The following is a 19,510-nucleotide window of genomic DNA, read 5'->3' as shown; positions in this document are numbered from 1 at the left end:
TGTTTTGTGTTTTCTTTTGCAAATGGACAAGTCAAAATAGCTATAGGTGGTCGTTTAGGTCATATTTCGAACACTGTTCATATCCTGAAAGAAAACATAACTTGAATATTATGATATTCTTATGACAAAGTAGTAAACATAGAGACCAAATAATCATTCATATACTTTTGATTTTCATATCCCTGATCAGTTATCAAAGATTTTATCATATCCAAACAAAATGATTTGTCATACCATAAATATAATTGTGAAAACCCTTTCCTTGGTTAAGATGGTTATTTAAAAAAATTCTGAGTTTTTATTGGTTAAACCAAAAAAATATATATCCGGAATGTTAAACCAAAAGGTACAAAACCATAGTGGTTTATATACGATTCAAACTTTTATGATTAAGCAAAATTACTACGAAGCTCATTATATTCGGCTATGGTGATTTAAAAAAAAACACCAAAGTCTCGGTGATTGAATAAAAAAAATATTATTCGGATATTTAAACCAAAAAAATCCAAACAACATTGTTCTTTATGAAATTTCGCTAATAGAATTTATGAAAACTTTTAGAATGTCTTTTAGAAAAAGAAAATAATTTGCAAATTTGATGTGGGGACTGTGAGACTGATTCAAGTTCAAGATAAATACAAACATGACGAATACACAAGGTGGGTATTAAGTACAAGACAAATATTGGTCAACTTGAAGAGCAACGAACAATTCTCTCGTCTCATCGTTTGGTTATTATATTTTCTCCTATTAAGAAAAAGTAATAGGGATTGAATATGGTCTTTGTAATAAAAAGTTTAATATGCCATCCAAAACTATAATAAATCAATAGGGCAACTGACCTTTTCAAAAGACGATAGACCGACATACATATATCATTAAATTCAATTTTAGGCTTAAAAGTTATGAAATCTAATATAATATAAACTATAAAGTGATATATTTTCAAATTTTAAAAAATTTGTTTTTGAGTTTGTAATTTATTGATTAAGTAAGGCTTTGTTATGTCACAACTAGTTTTTTTTTTTTTTTTTTTTTTGAATTTATAAGTTTTTTTAAAAAACTATTTAAATTAGTTTTTAGTAGCTTTTTAAAAATTTTCTAAATATACTTTTTAATTAATTATATAAACGAATTCTTTTAAGAGAAATTTACAAAAATAACCATTTACACTAATGACATTACAAAAATACCCAAAAAAAATCGAAATTACAAAAATAGCCTACGATTTCGCAGATGAGAAGGCCCCATCTGTGAAATTACCTTCTCATCTGCGAAAGTACCTGATTTCGTAGTCAAACCAAACCATTTTATAGTCAACCTAAAAAAAAAACAACAACGATTTCACAGATAGAGTCAGAGGATTTCGCAGATGGACCTATTCCATCTGCGAAATTACCCCTATATATACAGCAAAAAAATTAAAAAAAAAAAAATATTAAAACCACCTGTGAAAGTACAAGCACCTAAACCACAGCTGTGCTTTAGGTGCTTGTATTTTCGCAGATGAGAAGGTAATTTCACAGATGGGGCCTTCTCATCTGCGAAATCGTAAGTTATTTTTGTAATTTCGATTTTTTTGGTTATTTTTGTAATGTCATTAGTGTAAATGGCTATTTTTGTAAATTTCAAATATCATTTTATGTATGTTAGCCAACTTTTCAACTCATGTACAAAAAGTTAACGTTATTTTTTATCAGCTAATAATTAACTTTTCAGCTAACAACTAAATTTTCAACTACATATTCTAATTATACCATTTAATATATTATGTTTTTAGTCACTTTGTAATTATTTATTTAAAGATTTTTTTTCTTTTAAGAAGATTTCAGTGCAAATGATACGATTATATAGCTTCATGGGTTCGACTTGGTTTTATACATAGTTGAGGGGTTCAATCCAAAGACAGATAAAACACAAGAAAACCAGCAATAACTTTCAATTTTTTATTCAAACCACCATATGCAAGCAGGTTCAAATCATTCGAATATACCAATTGATTTGCATTTTGATCATTTTGGTCGCCTAATTCTCATGTTTCTGGTCCATCAATCGCTGTTGAAATCCAAGAACATTTCGTCTCATCGGAAATTTTGTTATATATCCCCGGATTCGGTATTTCTTCACAATTCTCAATAAAGTTTTTGAAACAAGGTGCGCGAATCCTTTCATATCTAAGAATTTTCTAGAGAAATTAAGTCTATTTGCATCCTTGTTGATTCTTTCTGTCATGAATTGATAAGCTATGTGATATTCTTGGTGGTAAGTGGATTGAAATTACACAATTTGTAAGCTTGAGTTGTTAGTATAGATACTGGAAACTAAAAAGAAATTCTTGATTAGGGTTTTTAAGCTTATGTATGGGTTTATGAATTGGGTAGGGTGATTGATTTATGGCGTCTAATCGGGTGTGATTTTTGTGCGTGTTAGCTGCAGCTGTGTCTTATGTTGAAGAGAATCTATAGTTCTAATGCAAATGGCGATATGGAAGATTTTTTTCCGGTTAGGCCAGAGTGCCAAGAACTTGTTCCGAAGACCCGCTTCAAGCCCAAGGTCTGTTCAAAATTCATCGCTTGCTTTTTATGTTAATTTTTTCGTTTGTCGTGCAATTTCTGTATCTGGTTTCTTCTACTTTTAGAGATGATTTTTAAAATCTCATTGTTACTAATCCTGTCACAACGTTTAAAGCTTGGTGATTGTTTAACTGTTTCAGGTTGGGAAAACTTTAAGTGAAAGGAGATGGAATGCTGCATTTGATAAAGAGGGTCATTTGGATATAGCTGGTGTTCTTAGGAGGATACAAAGAGGGGTAAGTTTTTCTTGTAGATTTACAATTTTCTACTTCAAAAAGAATGAAATTTTTGAAAATCTATAATAGACAATCAAATTCCCAATTTTTGATTGAACTTTCAAAATATGGATATATTCTTAGGAGGATACAAATAGGGGTAGAGACATAGTAATCTTTTTTCTTCTTTTATATCATTCCAGGGCATTCATCCATCAATTAAAGGGGTAGTATGGGAATTTTTGTTGGGGTGTTATGATCCCAACAGTACGTCTGAGGAACGTGGAGCCCTCAGGGCAAAGAGGAGGTAGTAGTCTCTTCACTTAACATGTAGAGTACATTAATTACATATGCCATTTATCTCTAATCTTTTCTATATTAAATAGTACACTGACATTTTAGTAAAAATGATAATTTTTGTTTTTAGGGAACAGTATGCTTCATGGAAAGAGGAATGCAAAAAGATGGCACCCATTGTTGGTAGTGGGAAGTTTGTGATGTCACCTATAGTCAACGATGATGGAAAACCAATAGAAGACACTGGAATGGAATTGGCAGATTCTGATGCCGATTCCGACAAGAAAGTGACTCAGTGGAAACAGAGCTTGCATCAGATAGGTTTGGATGTAGTACGCACAGATCGTTCTCTTGTTTATTATGAGAATGAAGCTAATCAAGCCAAGTTATGGGATGTTCTTGCTATATATACTTGGGTAGATGATGATATTGGTTATGTTCAAGGTGAGAATCACTATATATATTTATATACCCTGTTATCACAACATAAGCTCATGTGATTTTTCATTTTAAACAGGAATGAATGATATATGTTCCCCAATGGTTATTCTTTTGGAAGAAGAAGCAGATGCATTTTGGTGCTTTGAGCATGCGATGCGTAGAGTGGTGTGTATTATGATTTATGCCTTTATTTTATATACATATTTTTTTATGTGGAATGATTAATCTCTGGTTTTCTTTATAAAGAGGGAAAATTTCAGGTCTAATGCAACTTCTATGGGAGTGCAATCACAACTTAGCATACTTTCACAAGTTATGAGAGTTGTTGACCCAAAGCTTCATCAACACCTTGGTAAGTACTACCAAGTTTCAACTTTCATCTGCTATTTATGGTAAAAGCTTTTTTAAGTTTTAAATAAATCAACTACTTATTTATTTATTTATTTAATTTACTTGAATCAGAGGGGTTGGATGGTGGAGAATATTTGTTTGCAATTCGTATGCTAATGGTGCTTTTCAGAAGGGAATTTTCGTTTGTAGATGCGTTATATCTATGGGAGGTAAAAGAGACCTATATCAGTATTATTATTACTCATTTATTTTTTGTATGAAGTTGGAAAGATGAAAGATGATGTTTTTGTTTAAAAATGTGAAATCAGGTTATGTGGGCCATGGAGTATAATCCAAACATGTTTGCTCATTATGCTTCAAATGGTTCGAATGAAGTTGTTGTAACAACAAAATTAAGCAAGAAAATGCTGCAACAGTATGGAAAATATGAGAGAAAAAACGTGAAGAATGGACGCACAGATCAAAAAAGTCTTCTTGCTGTTTTCTTGGTTGCAGGTGTTCTAGAAACCAAAAACAAGAAACTCTTGAATGAGGCTAAGGGCCTAGATGATGTTGCTCAGGTTCTCTTTATATCATACAACTATTTGTTAGAATTTTGTGCCAAATAAAAAAAAAAAATACAACCATTTATGACTTTTATGATTCCAGATCATGGGTGATATAACGGGAAGCTTGGATGCTAAAAAAGCTTTGTCAGAAGCATTGAAAATTCACAAAAAGTATCTAAACAAGGCAAGCATCATATCCTTACACATATACACATATGCAGTTTCGGTTTATTTATTATGATTCTAATGCTGGCCCACTTATGGTTTCAGGCTAGAATTCCTGAAAGTTGAGAATTTCAAGGCAGCTAAGATATAGGTCGCGAATTTTAATTTTTGTATTTGTTGTGTGTGATTATTGATTTTTATATTTTTCCGTTAGAGATATATGTATTTTTTGTGCTAAGTTTTCCCAGGGTTAGCATAATTTAGCAGGACTGACATCACATGTACCCACGTGGTCTCATTGTGTTCGTGAGAGAATGTGTGTAATTTTATGTAATGTAAAGGAGATCGTGTATGTGTATGTGTATTTGTATGGATTGTATATTTGTATACTTAAGATGCAGCTCAAATGGATGAACGTGTCCATAACCCTCACCCCACAATCATAATTATTATTTTTCTAACATGATATGTTATATTAATGGGCTTTAACTTGGGTTGACCCATATGAAGTTCACACTTTACAGTTTACATGAATGATAAAAAAAGTTAACTTATCAAATAAGTTACAAACTGAGTGATTGGTCGGATTTAGAAAGAACACAACTTTCAATTCAATTAATAGGTTTAGGATTCTATAAATGCCAAATTAAAGAATAGAATCTAAAATGAAATTAAATATATACATTTATATGTGTTGTCATATTGTTATAATTAATTCTAACCTAACTTTTTAATTAAACGTGTTGAAATCCTATTAAATTTGGATTGGGTTTACGAGTAGGTTGACATGTTTGATCGATTTTGTTGGCTCTAGTTTCAATTAGTTGTGTAAGGTGCTGTTTGTTTTTCCAAAGCAAAAATGTCTAAAGTTTGCGGACCATCTCTGCAACCCTCTGTAGCAGAAGAGGTGGAACAAACGGCTGCAACATTTAAAAAAATATATGTTTGTTTTTTAACGTCTGTACACTGCTACAGTAAGTTAAAAGTAAGTCGTGAGGAAGTTTGAAGCAGTTGGTTTAGTACTGCGCCACGCAGCACACATGCAACAATTTTTAAGTCAGAAGTTTTCTGAAAAACAAACAGATGCGAAGGGTCAAGTGCTATGCGTGTGCTGCACGACACAGCAATAAGAGACCAAAAAAGGTTTTTTTGAAAAAAAAACCAACACCTAAGGAAAACTGAAAACTAAAAATTGAAATAGTGAGGAAAAAGAGGGGAGCACATTAAGTAAAATAAAAATGATACCCAAACAAGTTCATTTAATTTACGACCCCAACCAAAACCAAACAAGGAAAATATCTTTAATTGTGAAAGAATAAAAAAAAAATCGTTTTCAAAAATTAATAATGGATGCACTTGAAATTCGGATAGTTCTTCATTATTGTAAATTTCCAGTCTATTAAAAAAAACAAAAATTGTGTAAACTGTATTTGTGTAAGTGTCAAAAGAACTAAGTTATTTAATTTAAAGGGCGTGTAAGAGTAATAACTTAGGGGGTTAATTTGAAAATTTCTTTCTATGATCGGTTTCCGCGTGAAGCTTATAAAGTAAAATCGTTATTGACTGTCAACGAGACTTCAAAGAGCAAAAAGACAGCGTCTACTGTAGGCGAACTTGAAGCTAAACTATCTGCAAGGAAAAGGTTCATTGAATCTTCAGATCTCTGTACTTAATTTCTTTTCACAATGATGATCTATACGTTTGTATTTCTGTTGATTAATCAATTGTGCTCAGATCTACTTTGCATTCTACTGAAAATATTGAAATTGAGTTCCATGATAATATGAATCTAGGGTTTGTGGATCAGATTTCTTTCTCTACGTATATGTTTCTCTTGATTTATGCAAGTTTTGACTGATATTACATTTTCCAATTGTGCTCTAGATTGTCTGTGCTTTAGTTCTGCATGCGTTTTACCTCAATTCTGTAATTCGTATGGCTAAAATTAAACGTAAACCTTCTGATCTACCGAGTTAATGATTCGTTTGGTTATATAGCTTAATTTGAATGTAAATTCTCTGATCATCTGAGTTATTGAAGCATTTGGTCATACGGCTTTTATAAAATAAATGTGAATCGAATGATCCAAATTGTTGCACACTTTTTCAAGTAAGGATTAAAAAGTATCCTGATCTGTAACTGGTGGTTACTTGATTTTGATGGTGTGCATATCTTTGTTGCTGGTAGTAATTGCGGTTTTACAGTCTTCACATTGAGGTTTTGTGCTCTTAATAGCAACACACGGACTAATGACAATCTAGCCTTTTAGAGTTTTAATTAGGTTTGTGATATATCATATACATCAACTTCATTTGCTAGGATTTAGTTGACTATTTTATTCTTGTATTACTATCCTCTACTCGTGTGAATTATGTGGCTTTTCATAAACATTTAGTTAAAACTTGTGTGGTATAAGGATTATGCTTACACCTTTACATTTTTTGCTTTTCATCTCCAACTGTATCCAGTAAAAAGAAGCAAATTTTAGCATTTGATCTAACCTATATCAATTACTGTTGCAGTCATTTCAATTTTGAGAGATGGAAGGGACAGTATTTACTCCTGCTTTAGAAGGAATGAAACATGTCAAGTCTGAAGAAGGCGAAATGCTTTCTAAACCTTTCTTAGAAGTCTGCAAACAGATATTACCTGTTATTGGTAAGGTTTTGCTTTATAAGTAAGAACTACTGTGTCATGATGTTTTCTCCTTCATTCTAATTCTCTTATTCTCTGCTGCTAGACAATTTCGGAGCAGCTATGGCACTTGTCAAAACTGATGTTGGTGGTAACATAACAGTAAGTGTTGACCCTTTCCCTTACCCTTTATTTTGATTTATATATTAATATATTATTTTCCACTTATATGCATATTTGATTATTTGTTTCTCTTTCTCCAGAGGTTAGAGAACAAGTATCTATCCAACCCATCTGAATTTGAGAAACTATACAGTATGGTTCTGGTTGAGGTTGAAGCTAAGAAAGCAGATGGTTCATCTAGCTGCACCAATGGTCTATTGTGGCTAACTAGGTGAGTTTACGATTCTACCCTCACAGTTATATATTATCACAAAAAAATTAAAACCCCAAAATACCCTTCAGAGCAATGGACTTTATAGTAGCGTTATTCCGTAACTTGATGGAGCACAAGGATTGGAGCATGTCACAAGTTTGTTCAGAAGCCTACACTAAGACACTCAAGAAATACCATGGCTGGTTAGCCAGTTCAACTTTCACGGTATCCATTTATTTCTTTACATTATTTTAATTTAATAATAATAAATTAATATTATTATAATTTCTTATTCCAAAATGGATTTACAGGTTGCAATGAAGCTTGCTCCAGATAGGAAGAAGTTCATGGATGTTGTGGGTGGGAAAGGTGACATCCATTCTGATATTGAAAAATTTTGTTCAACTTTCACACCTCTTCTTGAAGAGAACCACAAGTTCTTGGTGAGATCATCTCGTTACAAAACTTAATTTTTTTTCTATAATTTGTTCCATGAAAATTATTATTTATTTTGTTTGATTTTAATTTTATTATGCAGGCTAGCGTTGGTCTGGATGATATGAAAGCAAAGTAATGACAGTTGACAGATAAAGTTGTTTTGTTCTCACTTGTTAAACCTCATTGAGGAAGAAACTATGATATGCTTTTATGAATGTGTACCATTTTCTCTTAAAGACTTATAATCAACATCTATATAAAACGTGTTTGTTTTGTTACTTGACATAAAATTGGTGCAACTATAGATGCACAGAGTACAAGCCAATGAGAATGATATTTATATTCTCTCTCTCTCTCTCTCTCTCAATTCTCAACCACCTCTCATTTACATCTAAATTTTGTCCACTAGTTTGAATTGGTATAAATTAATGTTAAGGTAATTTTTTATGCTTCATGCATGCATACGTCGTCCCAAGCTTCTTCCTATTTTCTTCTCATTGATTGTAATACCCAATTACATCTGTTTGTTTTGTTTTGTGGGTTCCCCAGGCACCCTGGTTGTTATATCTGAATCTATTATATTGGTATTGAGTTGGTTTTTGACATTTTATGGGGTCAGCTGACCCCATCCTGATAAAATTGAAGATCATAATTCCTCCAACGATGGGTAGTATGAAGGTGAAAGGGCTTCTTAAAGGCCTCAGATATATCTCTCAAGTTTTTGGTCAGTAGTCTGTTTTATAAATTATAAATTATAATAGGAATAGGAATAGGAATAGGATAATAAACCGAATTTGAAAATTTTGCAGAGGAAGACAAAAAACAAGAAATACAAATTGGTGGTCCCACAGATGTAAAGCATTTGGCTCATGTAGGATGTGATGGACCAGCACAAGAATCCCCCAGCTGGGTACGTATGTATGTAAATTGTAAATTGATAATATGTTTGGTCTAAATTAAGAACATATTTTATTGTTGTTGTTGTGGGTGCAGATGAAGGGGTATGGTACACCTGATCAATTCGCATCATCCGACCTAAGTGATGGCCCTGAATGGGTTTCTGAAGGTTATTTATCACCCATAATTCCTAATTCCCAATTCAATTCCTCAAATGTTACAAAATTAGCAGAGAGTTATTAAGGAGATTATTATTGTTTTTTTTACAGATTCAGGGCAAAAGGTGTCTCGAAGAGACAAGATAAAAGCAAGACATCGCCGGCATCGATCAGTGGAAAATATGAACTCGGAGAGCAAAGAGTCAACCAAAGCAAGGCAGCCCAGAAGACACCACACACGGGGTGCGGAAGGCCGACGTGCCCGGGATGAGGCATTGCCTGAAGTCCCAAAAAGGACCCGGAAAAAGAAACCAAAGGATGGGTCAGGTGATGAGGCATCAAATGTATCAAAGTCTAAAGCACCAGACGACATCACCGATCAAGAATAACAACATAACAAATTACCCAACTATGATGTATTTTGATGTTGGTTACTGGTATCTTAGATTTGTACAAAATTAATTAACTTCTGTATATTTTCTAATTTGGTCGTTTAATTTTCAAAATCACTTCTAAACAACTATATAATTAATATTGTGACAAACTATAATTACATTCTTGCCATTACAATTTTCAAGTCAGATATAACAAAAGGTGTTTGGTTTGGTTTGGTTTCTTTGTTAGCTAACATCAAAATCGTCTCTACCATAACAAGTTAACAGCCACCCAAACCAAAATCAATACCCAACAACATGTTCCATCTCCAACTCTACTTGAAGAGCTAATGCCATACCCATAGACAAGGGCAGATCTGGGATTTTCAACCTCGTTACATATCTTCACCTTGTAAAATGTATTAATTACGCCTTCATCCACACACAACTCTGAGTTCCCTTCTAACCTTAACTTCCCTCCGATTTTACCCATAAATCCTACAGAAAAGGGTACCTTCCCACTCAAATTGTTGTTATTCAAATTCAACTCGCATAACAACTCTAATTTTTCAAATTCCTTTGGGACTCCCCCTGTTAGCTTGTTGTTATCAAGACCCAAATAACTCAAATTTCCCAGAAATACCCCCATTGAAACTGGAATTCCCCCGACTAACCCTACTCTTGATAACCCAATTCCGTTAATACCCCGCAACTTCTCCCATATGTCGGGAATCACCCCTCCTAATTCATTCCCACTCAAGTACACTCCCTTTAGTTTACTCATTTCGGACAGAAACAAAGGCACCCCACCACCCACCAATCTGTTATCACTCAAATCCAAAAACTCCAAAACCCTTAAACCCTTCATCGTCTCCGGGATTTCACCGGAAAAATAATTGGAACTCAAATCGAGCTTCAACAGATTCTCTAATCCTCCTATTGTTCCCGGAACATTTCCGCTGAACCCATTCTGGCTGAGGTCAAGAACTTTAAGTTTCTTCAAATTTGATACATTTTCCGGAATTTCTCCGGTGAAACTGTTTCGTGAAAGTGTAGCTTCTTCTAGATTTGTTAACTCGCCAAACCCAACCGGGATTTTGCCGGAAACTTTTGTTCCGGTGATGATCAACCGGCGTAAGCTAGTCATGTTACCGATGTTGTCACTCAATGAACCAGAAAGGGTTGGGTTGTTGATGAATACAAGCTCTTCAAGACCCGAACCAACCCATGAGAGATCAGGTAAAGAAACGGGTTGTTGGGTGAAGCATTTGTAGAAGAAGAGTTTACGTAAGTGTGGAAAAGAAGAGAAGAGTAACGGGTCAAGTAGTGTGGAGCTTGGTGAGCAGGTCGGGTTGGAGTTGAAATCGGAAACGTACCCGAAACTAAGCTCGACGATGTTTAGGGTTCCGGTGACGCTGGCGTAGTCGCAAACGACCCCGTGTGGGGCGGAGGAGCAGAGGTCGTCAGGGAAGAGAGACCGCCATGGGACGTCAGAGTTGAGCGATTCAAGCACTCGGTACACTGATTCTTGCTCAACTGAGTTCAGCATGGGTTGTGAATTACCGATTGTAAAACATGCTACTACAAACATCAAGAAACTGAAAGCATATATTGAAAAAGAAAACGCCATTGAAAGCTGTGAAATTCTATGAGCACTGAAATGCATATGTTGTGTTTCTCTGTGTGAATTTATATGGGTATAATTTCTGTTGGACAGAATTGCAAAATGGTCTATGCTGTATTATTATTATTATTATTATTATTATTATTATTATTTTGGGTTCCTGACTTTTTTGGATTGGTAATGCTTTTGACTAATTTTCTGTAAAAAAATTGAAATGATTAAATTGCTCTTTAGATATATTTTTTCTATTTAATTTAATGTTTTATTAATAATAAAATGGTTATATATATATATATATATATATATATATATATATATATATATATATATATATATATATATATATATATATATATATATATATATATATATATATATGGAGTAAACTTTAAACAATAATTTGTCTAACTTATGTAAATTTTGTGTCTTCTTCTTGTACCCAATCACTACCTCCATTCGAGTCGTGACCCACCACTAGGGATGAACAGTTTGCCCCAAATCCTGATCCCGTAGCGGTACCGTACCGGAACCGGTATCGAACCGTACCAAATTTAAAAATATGGGACGGTACTTGGTACTCCAAATACATGAAATTCGGGAATCTGTACCACCGGTACCAATACTAGTACCGAAAACTGGTACCATTCTCGGTACCGGTACCGGTGATGTTAATTCGGTTCAGTACTCGGGATTGACTTTTGACCAAATTCGGTTTTCGGGAAATCGGGAACGGTACTGGTTCCGGTTCCGTCCCACGCTCATCCCTACCAACAACCACTGATACCCACCTTATACCTCTTTCTCTCTCTCTCTCTCTCTCTCTCTCTCTCTCTCTCGATTAAAAATCACCACCGAACATAATCCTTATTCCTCCCTACCCTCCCTCTCATCGAGCTCACCGGAAAAAAGAGAAAATGAAGCAGTAGAAGCTGTCGGAGTAGCTCCTGCCACCATCATCGCAGTTGCTGTTAACTACCGTCGTCGTCAGCTGTTGCGTCCGTCGGTCATCTCCGACCAGCCCCATCACCTCTTGCGACCCATGTATGTCCGATTTCCCCCCTTATTATTTTTGTTTTCCTTTTTGATCAATCAACAATCTTGGATTAGGAAGAACTGGTCTCTGATTTCGATTATACCTCCTTTGATGTTGTCTATTAGTGTTATTGTTGTTAGGCTACTTTGTGAGGACTCCATTTTGCCTTCATTATCTTTGCATAACCAAGATCTGATTCTGCCTTCGAATTCAAAGCTATAAGGGGTTTGTTGTTAAGAACCATAAGTTGGTTTGTGGAGTTAAAGTATTATCCATGAGTAGTACCTAATTTAAAATCTTGGATCTAATCAATTTGATCGAGGCCTTCATCTTTTGTGTTTTATGAACATAAGTAATGTTTTGGGGCTGTAATCATGTTCTTTGTTTGGAGAATATGAACTGGGAAATGGTTTCGTACAGGCAAGAGAGAGAGAGAGAGAGAGAGGTGGGTCATTTATTATTTTTTAAATGTTAAAATAATTAAATAAATAGTATTAGATTTTAAAATAATGAAAGAAAATGAAAAATAAATACCCCAAGGGTATTATAGTCATTTCAATTTTCACATGGACCATTTTCACATACAAACTAGTCCAAAAGGACCACTAATCCAAAAAAGTCAAGGTTTTGACTAAAAACCTTCAAAAAATTGCATACCATAGAGACTATTTTTGCAGTATTGTCTTTCTGTTGTTGCTAATAAGACACCAACATTCTATTGATACTTTTTAACCAATAATTAACCGCTTATAATCAGTTTTTTCGGAAAATAATGCAATTTCAGCGAATAAAAATACTTACAAAATTAATTATGATGTCTATATTATAATATGGGGGTGTCTTTTTAGCCAACCCTTAATTTTTTCAGAACCCATCTATTTTCCAAATAAAAACTATATTGTAGACTATTTTCGATGAGGCCACTTTTTTAAAAAATATATTTTTTAATATATATATTTTTTCTATTCTAAAATTGATTGAAGACTAATTATCATTAGGCAATTATAACATGGCGGTGATTAATGTTAGACTATTTTTCAAGGTTCTAAATAACGTGAGACGTGACTTTGCGGTAATGTCATGCTTCAAGTTTTTCTAAGTTATGTTGAACCACATCGTTTGTAAGACATGATTTAAGGCAACAATTTTATATATAATTAATATTTTTATACATATATATGAGTTAACGCGATATTTTGGCGAAGTTTGATGGCAGGTACAAGCTTTGAAGCCATTACAAATTTTTTAGAACCTTGCTATTTTTCATTGGTTAATGCATGTATTTTTTTTTTGCCGTTTTCTTGTTTTTTATTATTTTTTTTGGAAACGGAAAAGTTATTAATAAAAAGAGGACCTAAGTCAAGAAAGGAACTAGACGTGACCGAAAAAACACAAGATTACAAAGTGTACGTTTACACATAACCAAACCTAAAAGGGCAACACACTCACTCCGACCAACAACATGTATTGTGTTTTCTCATGTACTTATGCCAAGAATATATTAGTGATACTACATCATCAACTACCTTGGTGGAAGATTATGGGATCCTGTTGTGCTCTTTATCATTCCTCGCTTTCCAGATTCGCCAAAAGAGATTGTAGAAAATAGCTATTAACTACTTTTGATTCTAGGACAATTCCCCCAACACACAGCAAAGTTAATCAGTTCCCCAACACTTGTGAATTGCCTTATAGGAATATCACACCATTTTAAGATCCAATCTAGTGTGGTTACAACAACCGATTAGAACGTGATCTATTGTTTCCACCCTTTTATCGCATATATGACAACTGTTGGAAGGAATTTGGATCCTTCTTCTTAACAACACACCAGCCACCGAGATTATGCTAGCCACCGCCCTCCAAACAAAACATGAGACTTTCAATGTAACTAATTTATCCCATTGAACCTTTCGCCTCCTGTTGCTGTCAATTTCGAATCCACCACTTTTCTAACCGCTTCTACCGTGAACACATCATCGTTACTAAGGATACATCTGACGTCCTGACTTGCAAGAAATTATAACTACGCTTAATGGAACCAAGCATTGATAACTCATATACAACTTCAGTGGAGGTGGGAGCCGATTTCCAAGCCCAACAGAAGCATTCCCCGGGTTTTCTTTCACAAACAAAACATGATTTGCACGATTTGAGGGAATAAAGTGTCAGGAACTGGTCCTGAAGTGGAATGGAGTATATCAATTTATCCTTCCATAACAGTGTGCAATTTCCAAAATTGGTGTGAATTTGGAATACGTCCTCAAATGATATTCCAAGACTAGACGTAAACTCAAAAATATTGGATATGTTTTGCCACACTCCTGATAATGTTTTCTTCGCCAAAAATTCCCTTGATTTTCTCACAATATTATATAGTCTCGTTATTACCTTGCACCATAAATATTTTTTTTGTTCGAATACGCCACCCCCATTTCGTAATTAGTGTGATGTTTTGAGACTTAAGGGAACCTACCCCTATACCATCATCTTTTTTTGAAGCAAGCACCTTGTCCCACGAGACCCAGTGGTTTTTTTTTTCTTATCTCCTGTCATGCCACCCCATAGAAAACCTTTTTCTAATTTTCTCAAGTTCATCCAAAATACAAAATGGAGCCAAGAATAATGAGAAATGGTATGTAGGAAGGCTTCTATGGACCGATTTCGATAAGGTTATTCTACCCCAAATGAAAGAGATATTATTTTTCGACTCGATAACTTTGAGTGAAATATATCTATGATAGGCTTCCAATGTTTCTTACAGTTTATATTTGTAATGTTCGATATGTCAGGTAAACTCTTAACATCTTATTTTCTTTTTTTGGCAAGATGACCCTAGTATACTGGGTGTACATAAGGTACGTCAGTCGTACTTTGATGGTTGCATGAGACGAGGTAGCCCCCTGGTACGCTGGGCGTACCCATTTGTATGTTGGACATACGTTAGTCAACGGAAAACCCTAATTTTTAGGGTTTGCACCCTATTTAAACACCTTATAACCCTAAAACTTTATCCTTATCAGCCTCCATTGCCTTTTTGAGCTATATCTAAAAAAACTAATGCCTTTCTCAAGAGATTGACCCTTATGTGTGTTTTGGTGTGTGTAGTGCACTTTGAAGAAGAAGGATCTTGGTGTTGAAGCATTGGTTGGAGTGGAGCTTTTAGATCTAGAGTCTTCATCAATTAGCATCTGAAGGTATAAAGCTTCTATCTTGATAACTATATGTGTTAGATCTAGTCTAAGGCTTTGTTTGAGCATTTTATAGTCCTTTGAGTCATCCTTGTGAGTATGAGTTACTCTAGGGGCTTAAAATATTAGATCTTGGCATTTATGATGTTGATAGTGCATAAAAATGTCATCTTGATGGGTTTTGATGAACCATGCAAGAGTTGGTGTTAATGTTATGGACTTAGATGGATAAAAACGAGTATTAGGTCCCATTAGGTCATGCAAAAGAGTAAAGTTGCCAACTTTATTGTTTAAGACGTCTCTAGAAAGCTAGATCTGAAAGTTGGACGTTGGGCTTAAAACATTAAGTGCTTAATGTACATTTTGGCCAACAGGGGCGCATGTAGGGCATCCTAAGGCATACGCTGAGCGTACACGTATGGGATCTCGATCCTTATGTAGAAATCGAGTATATCGGGCGTACTGGTGGTTCGCTTAGCGTACTCACTATGGATCTTGTTAGGCTTTAGGGTGTTGGACCATTAGTGGATTTTATTCCTTTTGGGCCATGGTGGACTTTAGGTCTCTTGGGTCCCTTTTTGGACTCCGGGATAACTGGATTTGAGCCTTGATATGTTAGGCCCAATAAGGGAAGGATAAAGCGGCAGTTTTACCTTAGAAGTCGGGATTTATGATTTGAACTCTCGGTTTGGGGTTAATGACCTAATCGCTAATTAGGATTCTATTATTGCAATTTATTGTGGGGATTTTACGATTCAGCAACCCGAGTGTGATTTGGTTTATCTTCAGATTGAGGTGAGTTCCTTCACTGTACTCGTGGGTCGAAGGCACAAATGTTAGCCCATTGAATTATGTTTATGGGAGGATAGTGTCTTTGTGACAATTTCCTGTTATGTTTGTTTATGTATGTTGTCTCTCTGACTCTTGTTGTTATGATTGTATGCTAGTTGCATTGGGTGAAATAGACTCGATACTGGTTGAAAGAGACTGAAGTGGGTGAAATATACCCAGTACCAGTTGAAAGAGACCGAAAGGGGTGAAATCGACCTGGTACCAACTGAAAGAGACTAAAGGGGTGAAACATACCTAGTACTGGTGGAAAGAGACTGAAGGGAGTGAAATAGACCCATTTATGTTTTGATTTTTATGTATGTATGGTATGGGGTATTTTGAGGGAGCTCACTAAGTTGTGTGCTTATGTATTTCAGTGTATGTTTCAGGTAATTCCAGCTCGAAAAAGAATGCACCGACATGATCGCACTGCATCCGCCCATGTTTTCTGCGTTATATGATTTTGGGATTTCGTACTCTGATTATATTTTCATTATGATACATTTTTGGTTGATTTTACATGATTATTGGATGTTTAAGAATGATTTAAAAACAAAATTTTATCTGAATATTTTGGGATGTTACAATATTTGCTCCAACCAGTACTCCAAGGTGAAAAAGGGGAGAGAATCTACTAAACAACTAACGGAGGCAACCCTTCTTTTAATATCCATCTCATCCACTTCGATTCCAATAACTCTTGACTTATTAAAGTTTAATTTAAGACCCGACAAAACTTGAAATCATCACAAGATCCGAGCGATATTCTTGATGTTGTATTATGATGAATCGCCCACAAAGATAGCGTCATCAGCGTAAAATAGGTGAGATATTGGAAAATAGACTTATAATGAGCTATTTTCATAGCTATATTCAGGCCCTCCATCGCTATGATAAATAAGAATGGAGATAATGAGTCACCTTGACGAATGCCTTTTATTATCCAAAATTCAAGAGCGAGAGCACCATTTACCAACATTAAAGCCCTAGTGGAAGGCAGAAAACCCTAAATCCATGATCTCCACTTGTTTTCGAATTTCATCTGCTCCATAACAGAATTAAGGAAGCCCTAATTAAACGAATCAAATGCTTTTTCGAAATCTAGTTTAAATAGAAGCACCTTCTTTTGACCTTTTTTTGCATAGGAGTGAATTTCATTTATGATGGGGGTCCATCAAGTATATTCTGAGCCTCCACATATGTCATTTGTACTTTATCCACCATCGTCCCAATCAATTTTTTGAGCCTGGTTGCAAGCGCCTTAGAAATTATTTTATACAAGCATTCGATAAGACTGATCAGTTGCAGTCTCCCAGGTTGATAAGATCTTTGATCTTTGGCACTAAAGTGATGAAGGAGGAATTGCAACCCTTGGAGACCCTTCCAGTTGATTCCAAGTATTTAACAAAACTCATTACATCCTCATTAATGTGGTCCCATTGGGATTTTAACGGTTTAAAATTAAATCCATCTAGTCCTAGTGTGTAACGTCAAAAAAATTATGAGGTAAAAATTTCATTTTTAATTCAACCAAACCATTAATTATCTTTAAGCCAACATTCATTATCCTTTTTCTAAATATTCAAAAGTACTTTATAAGAAAAACAGTTATCATAGCACAATCCCAAAATCATCATAATGCAAAAACTTGGGTTGATGCGTTGCGATCAAGTCGTGCCCTTCTCTTTCGAACCGGAAGTACCTGAAACCATAACCATAAAAACCGTAAGCACAAAGCTTAATGAGCTCCCCAAAATACCACATACCCTACATATATACAACCAAGCATATCTGGGTGCTTGCAATCCCCTTCGGTGTATTTCAATCGGATACCGGGTCTATTTTATCCTTATCACTACCGTACATATCAAACATATAGTAGGCCCCACCCAGCTCGGGCCCCGCTTGGCATCGAGCCCCACTTGATATATAGATTTGTCAGTCATCAAGCCCTGTTTGGTATACATATAAACATATAATCATACAAACATATACGATAATCACAAAGATAATAACATACACTACAACCATCAGGATCCACCCGACATCAGGCCTTATATGGTAAGCATACCAACACATAACACATGAAAGAGTCATGCAGACATCTAGAATCCTAACATAATAAACCATGAGACGGAACTGGTGCCTTCAACCCGCTAACACAGTGAGGAAACTCACCTCTAACTGCTGCATCACACAGATAAATCTCTGTGTGCTGGCTTGGTAAATCCCCATGCTATCATCATAAAACAACATCTACTTAATACTGGGTCTTGGCCCATAACCAATAATTCAAGATACTTAGTCCACACCTAAGGTAAAAGACTATTTTACCCTTTTCCTATTTTGGCTCAAGGCCAAGGCCCAACTTATTTCCCAAAGGCCTAAATCCTAAATAATCACCCAAAAGCCCAATTATAGCCTAATCTTCCAAATCGGGCCCAAAGCCCATCATGACCTAACATCCAAAGGAACCCAAAGCATTATCCATAAGATTAAATCAGAAGTCTAACGACCCAACAAAACCCAATTGAAGAAAACCCAACCTATGGCCTAAACCGAGAATACAAGCCCAAAAGCCCGTTTGTTGAGTACGCAGGGCGTACTCAGCTTGTACGCTTAGCTTACACCTTATAGGGATAGTACGTACAGCGTACCAGCTAGGTACGCCCAACATACTCCCTAACTTGCCACCCTACTCCATTAATCACTTATTTAATTGAGAATTCAAGCCAAATCTCAGATCTAATTCTATAAGACCGCTTATCACGTACAGTTGGCAACTTTACACACATGCATGGCCTAATGGGGTTCAAGAGCTTAAAATAGCTTAATAAAGGTCTTAACACATGAATGGGTCCAAATTCTCCATGAAGTTGACATTTTTATGAACTTGGGGACTGAAAGGAGCTAAGATCTAGCATACATAGCCTCTGGAATAGATCACAAGCTCTCCTTTAATACAAATGACTCAAAAAGATGCACAAAAGTTCCATGAACTAGATCTAACATAGAAGGCATAAAGATGTAAGATTTTTACCTCAAAAGCTTGCAAACGTCGAAGTGATCCTGGATCTACAAGCTCAAATAAATTCTCCAAGGGTTTCTCTTCTTTCTTCACCTTAAGTCACCAAAAATCTCTTTATCAAGCTTACAAACTTACTAACACACTTTGGGTTTCTTTCTCTGGGACAAGAAGGATTGAGGTTGGCTAAACATGTCTAGATGAGGCTATAATGAGGTTTAATAGGGTGCACACTCTAAAATTTTGCGTTTTCATCTGGCTGGAGTACGTCCAACGTACTCCACGAAGGTCTGCGATCCTTTTAGCCTAGTACACTCAACGTACTCCCTTGTACGCCCT

The 19,510-nt window shown here is 35.2% G+C and overlaps 4 protein-coding genes across 6 annotated transcripts; 3 read left to right on the top strand and 1 right to left on the bottom strand.

The window, feature by feature from the left end:
• Window positions 1–1,898: 1,898 nt before the first annotated feature.
• LOC145048549 (uncharacterized) lies at window positions 1,899–4,948 on the top strand. 2 transcript variants are annotated; one of them, XM_078997077.1, is made up of 11 exons: window positions 1,899–2,154; window positions 2,437–2,553; window positions 2,714–2,809; window positions 2,992–3,095; window positions 3,216–3,529; window positions 3,603–3,691; window positions 3,773–3,878; window positions 3,989–4,086; window positions 4,186–4,437; window positions 4,526–4,609; window positions 4,696–4,948. In XM_078997077.1, the coding sequence occupies exons 2-11, from the start codon at window positions 2,446–2,448 to the stop codon at window positions 4,714–4,716; spliced, it is 1,272 nt and encodes a 423-aa protein (XP_078853203.1). In that variant the 5' UTR covers window positions 1,899–2,154; window positions 2,437–2,445; the 3' UTR covers window positions 4,717–4,948. The 2 variants fall into 2 exon arrangements, with proteins under 2 accessions (XP_078853203.1, XP_078853202.1); XM_078997076.1 differs by having other exon boundaries at window positions 2,431–2,553.
• A 1,127-nt stretch (window positions 4,949–6,075) lies between these two features.
• On the top strand, window positions 6,076–8,316 carry LOC145048547 (glycolipid transfer protein 1-like). Of its 2 annotated transcripts, none has more exons than XM_078997073.1 (7): window positions 6,076–6,232; window positions 7,113–7,248; window positions 7,331–7,386; window positions 7,488–7,618; window positions 7,690–7,825; window positions 7,912–8,043; window positions 8,139–8,316. In XM_078997073.1, exons 2-7 carry the CDS (start codon window positions 7,131–7,133, stop codon window positions 8,172–8,174), a joined length of 609 nt encoding a protein of 202 aa, XP_078853199.1. In that variant the 5' UTR covers window positions 6,076–6,232; window positions 7,113–7,130; the 3' UTR covers window positions 8,175–8,316. The 2 variants fall into 2 exon arrangements, with proteins under 2 accessions (XP_078853199.1, XP_078853200.1); XM_078997074.1 differs by lacking the exon at window positions 6,076–6,232 and adding an exon at window positions 6,236–6,255.
• Window positions 8,317–8,371: 55 nt separating this feature from the next.
• On the top strand, window positions 8,372–9,613 carry LOC145048548 (uncharacterized). The gene is made up of 5 exons (XM_078997075.1): window positions 8,372–8,474; window positions 8,588–8,762; window positions 8,848–8,948; window positions 9,032–9,104; window positions 9,205–9,613. Exons 2-5 carry the CDS (start codon window positions 8,648–8,650, stop codon window positions 9,480–9,482), a joined length of 567 nt encoding a protein of 188 aa, XP_078853201.1. The 5' UTR covers window positions 8,372–8,474; window positions 8,588–8,647; the 3' UTR covers window positions 9,483–9,613.
• On the bottom strand, window positions 9,578–11,145 carry LOC145048546 (uncharacterized). Its single transcript, XM_078997072.1, has one exon. The coding sequence runs from the start codon at window positions 11,131–11,133 to the stop codon at window positions 9,736–9,738; it is 1,398 nt and encodes a 465-aa protein (XP_078853198.1). The 5' UTR covers window positions 11,134–11,145; the 3' UTR covers window positions 9,578–9,735.
• Window positions 11,146–19,510: the final 8,365 nt, after the last annotated feature.

Source organism: Lactuca saligna, chromosome 5, assembly GCF_052625555.1.
Source record: "Lactuca saligna cultivar CGN05327 chromosome 5, ASM5262555v1, whole genome shotgun sequence".
In the NCBI taxonomy this organism is placed as follows: domain Eukaryota; kingdom Viridiplantae; phylum Streptophyta; class Magnoliopsida; order Asterales; family Asteraceae; genus Lactuca; species Lactuca saligna.
The sequence above is the reverse complement of the archived record's forward strand: the minus strand, read 5'-3'. Positions and strand labels throughout refer to the sequence as shown.

Coding starts and splice junctions, on each gene's coding strand:
- LOC145048549 (XM_078997077.1), top strand. CDS start 2,446: ATGTTGAAGAGAATCTATAGTTCTAATGCAAATGGCGATATGGAAGAT. Junction 2,810..2,991: donor TTAGGAGGATACAAAGAGGG/GTAAGTTTTTCT, acceptor ATATCATTCCAG/GGCATTCATCCATCAATTAA. Junction 4,438..4,525: donor GCCTAGATGATGTTGCTCAG/GTTCTCTTTATA, acceptor TTATGATTCCAG/ATCATGGGTGATATAACGGG.
- LOC145048547 (XM_078997073.1), top strand. CDS start 7,131: ATGGAAGGGACAGTATTTACTCCTGCTTTAGAAGGAATGAAACATGTC. Junction 7,249..7,330: donor ACAGATATTACCTGTTATTG/GTAAGGTTTTGC, acceptor CTCTGCTGCTAG/ACAATTTCGGAGCAGCTATG. Junction 7,387..7,487: donor ATGTTGGTGGTAACATAACA/GTAAGTGTTGAC, acceptor CTCTTTCTCCAG/AGGTTAGAGAACAAGTATCT.
- LOC145048548 (XM_078997075.1), top strand. CDS start 8,648: ATGGGGTCAGCTGACCCCATCCTGATAAAATTGAAGATCATAATTCCT. Junction 8,949..9,031: donor CACAAGAATCCCCCAGCTGG/GTACGTATGTAT, acceptor TTGTGGGTGCAG/ATGAAGGGGTATGGTACACC. Junction 9,105..9,204: donor CCCTGAATGGGTTTCTGAAG/GTTATTTATCAC, acceptor TTTTTTTTACAG/ATTCAGGGCAAAAGGTGTCT.
- LOC145048546 (XM_078997072.1), bottom strand. CDS start 11,133: ATGCATTTCAGTGCTCATAGAATTTCACAGCTTTCAATGGCGTTTTCT.